General features: G+C 35.9%; 2 protein-coding genes across 2 annotated transcripts; both read right to left on the reverse strand.

Moving 5' to 3' along the window:
• Positions 1–298: 298 nt before the first annotated feature.
• Positions 299–3,382, reverse strand: LOC144562089 (putative carbohydrate esterase At4g34215). Its single transcript, XM_078311239.1, has 3 exons — positions 2,986–3,382; positions 2,408–2,697; positions 299–971 (listed from the first exon to the last, which is right to left on the reverse strand). The coding sequence occupies exons 1-3, from the start codon at positions 3,332–3,334 to the stop codon at positions 753–755; spliced, it is 858 nt and encodes a 285-aa protein (XP_078167365.1). The 5' UTR covers positions 3,335–3,382; the 3' UTR covers positions 299–752.
• A 921-nt stretch (positions 3,383–4,303) lies between these two features.
• On the reverse strand, positions 4,304–7,294 carry LOC144561592 (ATP sulfurylase 2-like). The gene is made up of 5 exons (XM_078310601.1): positions 6,668–7,294; positions 5,782–6,187; positions 5,144–5,404; positions 4,845–4,931; positions 4,304–4,695 (listed from the first exon to the last, which is right to left on the reverse strand). Exons 1-5 carry the CDS (start codon positions 7,222–7,224, stop codon positions 4,561–4,563), a joined length of 1,446 nt encoding a protein of 481 aa, XP_078166727.1. The 5' UTR covers positions 7,225–7,294; the 3' UTR covers positions 4,304–4,560.
• Between the last annotated feature and the right edge of the window lie 3,257 nt (positions 7,295–10,551).

Genomic DNA, 10,551 nt, shown 5'->3' on the forward strand with positions numbered 1-10,551 from the left:
TACACCCCTGTTATAATTTGAAGAATTCAAATTTTACTGCTTTACAGGAGAAGAAAATTTTGAAACAAGAAAGTAGGCAGAAGAATAAACAAAGAAATCAAATGGAAAATAACGCAGAAATAATGTTACTGTGAAAATTAACTGCTTATTTCTCATTGCTCTCTTCCAGGCAAAATTATGGCATCAGAAAGAATTGTATCTTCCATTTACCAATTGATTACTAAGTAATGCAAATTTTGTCTAATAAAGTGTTCTTTTGAAAATATTAAAACTTCAACAGCAATAGCATCTACCATTTAAGAAGAATAAAATAAATGATTGTATTAAAAAACTAAAGAATTTGTTGGTACAGGTGATCCTTCAACGACACCAAAAAATAAAAAAAATAACTATATTGCTATTAGACAAAATTTTAAACGCCCCTCTTTTTCCAAATGACATCTTCAAATATAATTTCTTCAGGGTAAATTGCAAGGGAACCAGCATGAAGAACATTCCTTTAGTTTTAACTTAACCCCTTATAATTTTCCAATCATAGAGCCACAAACAGCTCTGACATGCAACAGATTACATCTAGAAAAACGGGGTCAGGTTTTCATGAAAGGTTCCTTTTGCAATTTCCCCCTCAAATCTGACAAAGAATGATACTACCTGGCATTTTTTTTGCAGCAATAGGATTCAATCCGTTACAACTATACAAATGTATAACGACACCACATCAATTTTGTGAGAATCAACAACTTGAGAGTTAACTAGGGTTGTGGGGTTGAGTTGAGTTCAGCTAGTAAAGATAAGTATGATTGGGCCAACATGTGGCCCAGATGAATTTGGGCTACTGTATTAAGGTGCAAGTTGTCATTTAGAAGGGGTAGCCTATACGCATCTACAGTCCTAACATTCTGTAGTTGGATTCCCTTTTGTGCGGCTCTTACTATTCCCGTGTAATTGCCTTCTCCAGATGCAAGTGCAACCTTAAAAAGAAGAAGGAAAAGAACAAAAGAATAAGATATTGTCCGAGTTGTCTATTCTCACAATAAATTATATGTGATTTAACAGTGGATATCATCAGTACAAAGCAAATACTGTTTTCAGTATTATCTTCTTATAAGATACAGTGCAGCTTATGTTAGATACGCAAAAAACTAACAACCTTAGAAAAAGAAAGGGGTAATCTAAAGCTCAGATGATACTAATAATTCATACTACTAAACTGGTATCGGAGTAAAGGACCAATAACATCGCATTTAGCTATTACAGAATCACACCTAGGTCCCTACACTTTGATTATTTTTTATTGAATAAGAAAGGGTGGAGGTCTAGCCTACCAACTTTCATTTAATGTCCATAAAGGACCCCCCCATCCGGATTTCGAACCCACGACCTCCCACTCAGAGGGTGTTGCCTTTTGCCACTGAACCAAAGATGGGTGATTATTTGTCGAATTTAGTCTTCAAAGTTTATTTTTTTAAGTTGGTCTCTAAACTATTTCAAATGTTCAAAGTGATCTATCATCTTCAGTGTACATCATTTGGCTGTTATACCTGACATGGCACCTGACTTATAGGCTCTACATCGCCTTCCCTTCACTTATCTCTTTTATCTTAGTTTTTCCTCTCGACTCAGGGCAACCCCCTCCCCTCCACTTATCCTCTTCTAAAGCCTTTATCGTTCCCTCTCATATGTTATTTCTATTGATTTGAAAATCAAGGGATACTAATGTCTATATAGAATGGGATATCAGCAGAATTTTAACGGATACAACTGACATATTATGTAAAAAGGGCCACTTTAGTCATCATCAAATAGTATAGCGGATAAGTTAATCAGAAAAAAGCTGCAAGGACAAAGTTGGAAAAAACAGTGATCGATACCAAAAGTGCAATTTTGATTTTCTACTTAATCTGTTTATCATTCTGTTGCTTGTGCTCAGCCTAAATACAGGTCCTGAGTTGTTAGATCCGGTGAAAGTATAATAAATGAGTTTGCACACTTTTACTGCTTAGACCCAATTAGTAAGTTCTGGATGGACATCACGCATCATAAAGGCGATCAGCAGTACTTTAGTGAATTAATGAAATACAAGTCACTTTAGTGTTCCTATAGAAACATTTACACTCATAATACTAAATAAATTACATTTTTTTGGGAGATTAACTCATTTGTGGGTGCCAGTATAAAAAATGGACTTCTGTATCCAGATTTTGATTTTTTGCATTACTAAATTTGATTTGTTTTATCATACACTTACCAGTCATTAGTATGAATAATGATGGTACCAATCTTATTCCATATTCCTTGAATTTCATATCCACCATTACAAGACCAACTTTTATGGTAATTTTTGGGATAAACATAGAAAAGGAAAAGAGAGAAATAAAAAATGGGTAAAAGTTAGTTATCCAAATACCTGAATAACTGGTAAATGAGGAAGCCCCAGGTCAGCCCTAATATTTATGATAAGTGTCTCCATCTTTTCAGCATAAATCTCGGCATCATCTAAATTTATGGTATCCGTCTCCCCTTGGTACCACAGAAGAGCTTCTATCTTCCCCCCTCCCCTTTTCCCATCTACAGCCGCCATAGCTCTTTGCACCATTGAGTCATATAACCCCAACCCTTTAGCCCACTTTTGTATTTTTGTACCTCCAACAGCACACGGAACCAGACCAATCACCACATTTTCATTGGCAGAATGCACTGTTTATTAGGGAGAAAAATATTGTTTTTACCAATTTATGTACTTAAATACATATACCAAAAGAATTGTAATAAAAATAACTAACAAATTAGTGGTCAATATACCACCTCCCCCTTCCCCAACTCCAACCCCTACTGTTTCTGCGACCAGATCATAATTCATGAAAGGGGGGCTTAATAGAAGCACAAAGGGGAAATCAAAAGTGATTCCCCAAATGGTTTGAATGTATGAATCAATATCATAGTTGGCAGTGGTAATTAATTAGTAATTGCAAGGTCATTTGTTACCTTTCTGAAGAAGAGCTTTAGCAAAAACCAAACCGGGCCCCACGCCGCAGGACTTGTTGACATCAATATCATAATGCATGGGCTCTCGTGCCGTCTCCCAGTGAAGCCAGCGATTGAGTCTGAGCACGGAGAGGTGAGGTCCGTACTGATCGGAGAGGTCATTGGATTGACCAGCGAGGGATAGGGGCCCACGGCCAGCCATGTTGGATTGACCAGCGAGGAGGAAGACATGCTTGCGGGCTCCAGCGTTAGGAGGAGGGAAGAGAGCGGAGAAGGGGATCGGGAGGAAGAAGGTAAAGACAAGGAAGAGAGAGGAGAAGAGAAAGAGAGCTGGGATCAGCCTTCTCATCTTTCTCTTCCCTTTGCTCTGTTCCCTTTTCCTTTTTATTTTTGCACATAAATTCTTTCATTTTATTTTATTTTATTTTATTTTATTTTATTTTATTTTATTTAATCTTTTGCACATACGTACCTGTTGAAAATGGTTATTTTGTTCCCAACTTCTTGTCTGGCACTGTCATATTTCATGAAGATTAGAAAGTAGCCTATTAAACTAAACGTGAACAATTCAGATCCATATCTTAAATCTTAAATGTGAAGTTCAATCAGCCCTCTGGCCTCTTCCCTCTGTCATCCAATTATTATTCAAAGAAAATAAAATTAAATAAAATTTGGAAATGAATTAGAATTAACAAAACGGCTTTAACGGGCCTGTACTGTGTCTGTGCCCATAACATAACAAGTTTAAGTTGTATTACATTCCAAAATGTGGGCCACTTTGAGCTAATTTGTATGCTTTTTCGGTTTGTCTACATTTTTAATACCCTCTTACAGCCTTTACTTAGTTACATATCAAAATCTGATCACAACTTATTTACATCTCTAATTTTCATTTTCTCATGCACTCGTGCTTAAATAAAAAGGGCAATTTTACTCTTTTAAACTATTTTCGGCTTTGATTTTATCCAAGAATGGAAAAATAGTAAGAATTACAACTTTTTTTTTTTTTAAAGTTTTCAGCATATTTTAACAATTGCCATATGGACTCCTAATGCGGTGTTCCGTTCTTTTAACTATTTTTATTGTCGATAATTTCTTTGTAAAGATGCACATAAGACCAAAAGTTGCATATTTTTAGTTTTTATTTTTTCCACGCATAGATCAAAAGAAAAAAAAGAAGAAAAAAAACCTTACATTATATAGATTTTTAATCATGAGTTCAACATATTACAGACTCAATCATCTGATTGCTATCAGAATAGAGATGCTTCCCTTGTACGTCACATCCTGATTCTTTTTCAAGAACCAAATGAAGAAATCAGCTCTCAAAAGCAGTTGCAAATTATTCCCAGGATTTCAAATTGAACATTTTGAATATCATATCCAACATATGACAAACAGAATATCAATTATTTGAATAGTTGCAGCCTGTCATTCATCACAACCAAAATAGTTGTGATAACTATTATATATACCTTCTCTATGAGATCAAAAATGCATATCATCAGGACAAGACAAACAATTATAAAAAGATTAAATATATGTCAAAACAAAAGGTTAAAAAAGAAAAAAAATCTAGGCTCCAACAGTTGTTTTCGCAACAGTTTCTTCAGATTGTAAGCTGGTGTAATAATCAACAAGAACCTTCCATCCGCCAGGGCACATAAATCCATCAGGCGGGTTCTCTCCAGTCTTTGCAAAATTTCTCATCTACAACAAAAAGTATACAAAAGGATTGATTATAAAATAAGAATGTGCTATCTGGAAACAAACTTTAACCTGGAGAACAATGTGCCTAAATTACATGAACTCAACAGTATACAACATTAAACTATAAATAATTTACTACATTAGAATACCTTAGTTCCAGATATGAAAAGAAAATCTTGACTGCGTGAAGGGTCAAAGAATGCCATCTTCTTTGCAACTGTATCATATGCTGCCACCTGATTAAAGAAAAAAAAAATGTAAATAGAAGCTGCTAGTGCAGTAACACCAGATGTTACATACCAGCAAGCACAGCAGATAAATGTTGCTAGTACAGTCAGTTCTTTGTCCACAGTCAAGTCTCTCTCATATCAGTAAAAAAATCAGTTTTACCAATACCCAGGAGGAAATGTTTTTAATTAGAAGTCAAAATAAAAGGCAGATGCAATACCTTGAATGGGAGTATATTAAGCTTCTCTAAACCAGGTGCCATACTTAAAACCTTTTTTCCATGGTCTGGGTTGTACAGATCCCTCTTCTCGGTCGGGTGACCCATACCAGCTGGGTCGCGACCCACTATGTAAAAATTGGCACCTGCATTTATGCGTGCCTTTGCATGCCATTGCACCTCTGTGGGTCCCGCATAGTGCATTGGAGAAGGAAATATTCCCACAATTGTCGTCTCTGGGTCGAGAACCCCATCTTCTAGCACCTGTTATTAATAAAATAAAATTTTGAAACGAGTTTTACAACAGTGAATGCATCATAATTGGTTCAAAAAGGATAACATATTAGATATACACATGCTTCATACTTCTATGACCTAAAACAAGCTTTCATGTTTAGTCTCATATTTCAGTACAGTACCTATCAGGTCTGGTTAGACATGTGCTGGTAAATTGGTCCAGTACTGCACTGTTCATGCTATACATATCAGTCTGCTTCAAATTCATACAGGCAAAAGACTAGTCTGTATATGGTTATATTATCATGTGCCACATTGCCAATACCTGAAGAGGCGAATGCTGATCAGAAAAACTGAAACCATTACCACATGCATATAGATATAAATTAAATTTACTAATGTACCTTCTTATGTTGCTCCATTCGCACATCAAGAGGTACATCATCGGCCTTAACAAAACCACCCAAAGGATGAAGTAACAAAATGGGGTTTTTATATCCCATTTCTAACAACCTCCTCCTAGTATCATTCATTAAAAGGGCATGTCCATTATGCACTGGGTTTCTCAACTGGAAAGCAAAAACTGCATCTGCTTCACGCTTGTCAAATTCATCTCTCAGTTGGTGTGGTGACAGCCTATAGTGATCCAACCCATCATTGTATTTGATTGGTTCAATCACTTGTAGATCCCCACCAATCAGCCAGTTTCCGGCTGGGGTTATGGCTTCTTCTACATACGGTAGGCCCAGGGCTGTACAGCCCCATGTACGTGCTATTCTCTCTTCTTTGTTGTGGGGGTATATCTCTATCCTGTCATCAATATTGAGAAGAGTGCGTCATGAGTAAAGTAAAGTTAGTTGGGTCTTTTTTTGTTTTATATATGTATTAATTCAAGAATTGGCAACTGATATAGGGGTTTTTTTTTTTTTTCCTGAAATTAAATACCAGTGAAAAATTCAATAGGTTGTTAGCTAGGTTGATCATCCGGTACAGTATTGGGGGTCCTTGACCCCATGTAGTGAAAGTGAACTATTGATTGATTAATTTTATATATTAAACAAGTCGATGAGTTGCTAAGTGAGAGCTATTAATCTGTGGGTGGTTATCTATGAAATGGAGAAAGTATCTGGCAATTACCATTTTGGACGTATGATAGTGAAGGATTGATTGATTCCTGATGAAACAATTAGTTGGCATGTTTAAAATGCTCTGTTTAGCAATAATAAATGTGGGTTTGAGCCGAATTAATTCTTCTCTTTTTCTTTTACAAATGATTGGAGATTGTAAGACCTTCTGAGAATTGCTACAGGTCCCCCACTGGGTCCCAAGAGGGCGACACTTTCGTTGGCCCCAATTGAGTCCTTGTCTTGATCAGTAATGGAGAGTACAATCGGGAGAGACATATTAACAACGGAGCCATCCTCCATCTTGAAGCAATTGAAATGCAAGCATTGCAAGTACTCGTTCTCTCTCATGAAGCCTTTGAGCGGGCTGGCCCACCCTTCAGACAGCACGTGCACCCACTCTATGTCGATTTGTTGAAGCGAAATGGAAGGTAGAGTTGACGCCTCTTGACGGAGTGCCTCCCGGTCGGACGGCGGCGCCACCAGCTCGACCAGCGCACCGCCGTCGGGTTCTATGAGAGCGGTTGTTCGTGTGACGTGCGGATGACGCGAGGAAGGAGTAGGCATGATGCGTTTGGGTGGAGATGTGAGAGTGAGAGTGAGAGAGAGAGGGGTTGGTGAGGGTTGGAAGAAGGCGAGATGGGGTACTCTTTGGGGATGGTTTGGGAAGGGCCAGGGGAGAGTGGAGGTGGAGGAATAAAAAGAGAGGGTGGCCATTCTCATTGGATGGTCTCAGAGAACAGCAAACAAGGCTGTCACTTGATCTGTTTGCTATTCCGGAATAGCAGGACAGAAAGAACAGATAGATATTAGATAGACAGCTCATAGCTGTTCCTTTTTTTATATTTAGATTTTAGACTGACATCTAAAATGTATTTGATCTTCATTTAATATTATATTGCCTACGGGCTTTTCCTCAAAAAAAAAAAATTTAATATTATATTGGAAGTCGTTGCCACAGAAAATCCCTAACTGGTGGAGGGAATCAGGGAATAAATGAATGAATGTTAACCGCAAATTAATCTTTATTGGATGGAGCCATGGAGCCCGTGGCCGTGGCGTGGTCACCAATTTGAGGTTTGTTGGGACCAGCTTTTAGTTTTTTTTTGTGCGGAGAGCTGGAGGCCATTTCTTTTTTAGGGAATCTTCATGTTTGATTTGATGACGATTCCTGTAGATTGGTTACTAGATATAGGTAACTGCATAACAGCCATGTATTTCGTATCTCTCTCTTTCTCCTTAGAATAATACGCTGGGAAAATTAAGCAACTTCTCTAATATTATATATCTTGATTGTAACTTGAGTTCATTCTTATTCTTATTCTTATTTATTTTAATTACTTTCTATTTAATTACATATATTCATAGTGAAGATTGAAGACTAGGCTAGGCTTCAACTAGGACAGTTATCAAATTTACATACCAAATCTCTGGTTCATATTTCTAAATGGAAAGTTTATCCTAGTTACAAAGTAACATTCAAAATATATTTTGTTTTTCCCGCCGTATAGTTACTTGGGCCACTGATTGATTGATTGAATGAATGAATGAATGACTGAAATCAGTTATAATTTATTTGGGCCGTTAGTCCAATCTTTTTTGGGCCGAGTCAACGGAATTTTCACAGTAGCCTATAGCCTATTGCATGCTCAAAATACTTTTTTCTTTACAATGGTTCAAAGCTTAGTGAACGGTTTGATTAGGGATCTAAAAAAAGTCATGGCGTGACTGAATACATCACGGCATGACATATGTGCCTGTTAAATACTGTGATTTTATGTGACGTTACCATTTTTTGAAAATTTGACAGGCCTTAGCACGTTACATGAAAGATCTGATCACGGTATGACACGTGGTCATGCGAGTCACATTTAATTAGAACCGTTAGATATTGACCGAATGATGAATCTTTAATAAACTAACTTACATTATGAGAAAAAAAAGTTAAACGCAATCAAATGTAACAAATGTGACCAGTCACGTGTGAACACAGTGTGTCACCATGCATGCTTCCAAATTTGATCACGACACATATAAATCTGACTTAATTATGATACGGCACGTCACGTTACGTTATGCATTGAGAAGATTAACTAGGTTTGATATAAGCTGGACAGAAGGATTGTGATTAGTTGTGGGTTATTAATTTAGAACTCAGCATACACTAGTGGAAAAACTAGAATTAGGATTGGTTATTTACGCACATTAGGATTGAAATTTAACCGATCTTGATCTGGGCGATACTAATACTAAATTAATCTGGATCAGTTAAACAACTGATCTTAAAAGTTTGAATTAGGATCGGTTGTTTCAAAAAACTGATCCTAATAGTACTAATTAGGATCGGTTATTTGAAACAACCGATCCTAATTCGAGTTTCCACCAAAAAAAAAAATATACGGAGACAGAGAGAGAGACACGGAGGTATAAGGATTTGAGAGGGAGAGACGGAGACACACACAGAGAGACGCTAAGTTGAAAATGAGAGGCACGAAATGAAAATAAAAACCCTAACCAGGTTATATAGGGAGTTATCAGGATCGGTTATTTATTGAACCAATCCTAATAGTATTGAGACTCAAAATTTTTGGCTAAGTACAGAGGCGCAAAATGAAAATAAACCCTAGCGCCAAATTAGAATTAGGATCGGTTAATTCAAAAAAATCGATCCTAATAGTACTATTAAGATCAATTTTTTTAAACAACCGATCCTAATTTTTTTTTTTTTAATGTTGGTTCTACAAAAAAAAAAAAAAGAATTAGGATCGGTTGTTTCAAAAAACCAATCCTAATTCTTTTTTTTTTCTTTTTTTTGCAGAACCAACATTAAAAAAAAATTGGGATCGATTGTTTAAAAAAACCGATCATAATTTTTTTTTTGCAGAACCAACATTAAAAAAAAAGAATTAGGATCGGTTGTTTAAAAAAACCGATCATAATTATTTTTTTCTTTTTTTGCAGAATTAGGATCGATTAATTCGAAAAAAAAACAAAATATAAATAAATAAATAAAAATAGAACCTTCTTTATGCTCAGTGTAACAAAGTAATCATTTTCATTATATGTGGAGAGTGGTGCAACCTTTCCTCCTGGAATAGATGTCCCAGAAACATTTGAAACAATAAATCCTTGGCACAGGGGGCTAAAGCAATCATCTCCGTTATTTGTGAAGTGATGTTGTAACTCTTTATAACTTTGATTTGATTTGTCAGTTGGATATCACAAGTCTAAAGATAACAATAATTAAGGACTTAGCCTTGATTCTTAATAATTTTTTTTATTCAAATATACAAAAGGAAATATAATTAGATTGCCTCAATGATGTCAACTTCTATTTTTTTTTTAGAGAATAATTGGAGAGCGAGAGAGAGAATAATTGGATTATTTGATTATTGTTGACATATACCATTTGCTCGGAGAGAGGCAAATGAACATAATAAATAGTAAATGCATTTTAAAATAATTATATGAATAATTCTTGAATAATCTCTTAGGTTTTTGACTAAACAAAATACTGATCGTTGTATCTACCGTCGAACGAAAACTTAAACTAAGTTTTTGAGACACTAAACGATATTTTTTTGAAATTCTGATGCTTTGAATACCTTGGGGTTTTCTCCTAGGTGATATTCAGATCCATCTCGTCCTCCCCTTTCCGAAAAGTGGTCATACGTCCAAATTTGACTTTCCTAGCCAAAGTTATGAATGTTTAAAGTTTTTTTGAAAGCTGAACTTTGGAAATTCATAACTAACTGTAGAAAAATCTAAATAAATTGAAATTTGTGTCAATTCTGTATATTATTGAATGCTCTATATGCTAGTGTAATCTCTTTTACAATTTGGTCCATATATCAATCCATACTTGCTGATTTACCAGTAAAGGTCAATTTTGATGTTTTTAGTGCATTGCACTATACCAACGGCCTTTGCCTAGTGGTTGGCTGCTGAGTTTGGACTTGGTACCATACCAGAGGTCAGTCTAAGGTGTTTTGCGCTGCTATAGCACGCTATTTAGAACCTTGTTTTTGACATACAAGAAAAAATTTTCTT

This window comes from Carex rostrata, chromosome 11, assembly GCF_964058835.1.
Source record: "Carex rostrata chromosome 11, lpCarRost1.2, whole genome shotgun sequence".
Classification (NCBI taxonomy): Eukaryota; Viridiplantae; Streptophyta; class Magnoliopsida; order Poales; family Cyperaceae; genus Carex; species Carex rostrata.

What these genes read in the sequence shown, in the direction of transcription:
- LOC144562089 (XM_078311239.1), bottom strand. Translation starts at nt 3,334, where the DNA reads ATGAGAAGGCTGATCCCAGCTCTCTTTCTCTTCTCCTCTCTCTTCCTT. An exon ending in TAAAGCTCTTCTTCAGAAAG is followed by an intron (nt 2,698 to 2,985) that starts GTAACAAATGAC and finishes CCTAATAAACAG; the next exon opens with TGCATTCTGCCAATGAAAAT. An exon ending in CTCATTTACCAGTTATTCAG is followed by an intron (nt 972 to 2,407) that starts GTATTTGGATAA and finishes CTTCTTTTTAAG; the next exon opens with GTTGCACTTGCATCTGGAGA.
- LOC144561592 (XM_078310601.1), bottom strand. Translation starts at nt 7,224, where the DNA reads ATGAGAATGGCCACCCTCTCTTTTTATTCCTCCACCTCCACTCTCCCC. An exon ending in GAATGGAGCAACATAAGAAG is followed by an intron (nt 5,405 to 5,781) that starts GTACATTAGTAA and finishes TATTAATAACAG; the next exon opens with GTGCTAGAAGATGGGGTTCT. An exon ending in TTAATATACTCCCATTCAAG is followed by an intron (nt 4,932 to 5,143) that starts GTATTGCATCTG and finishes TTCTTTAATCAG; the next exon opens with GTGGCAGCATATGATACAGT.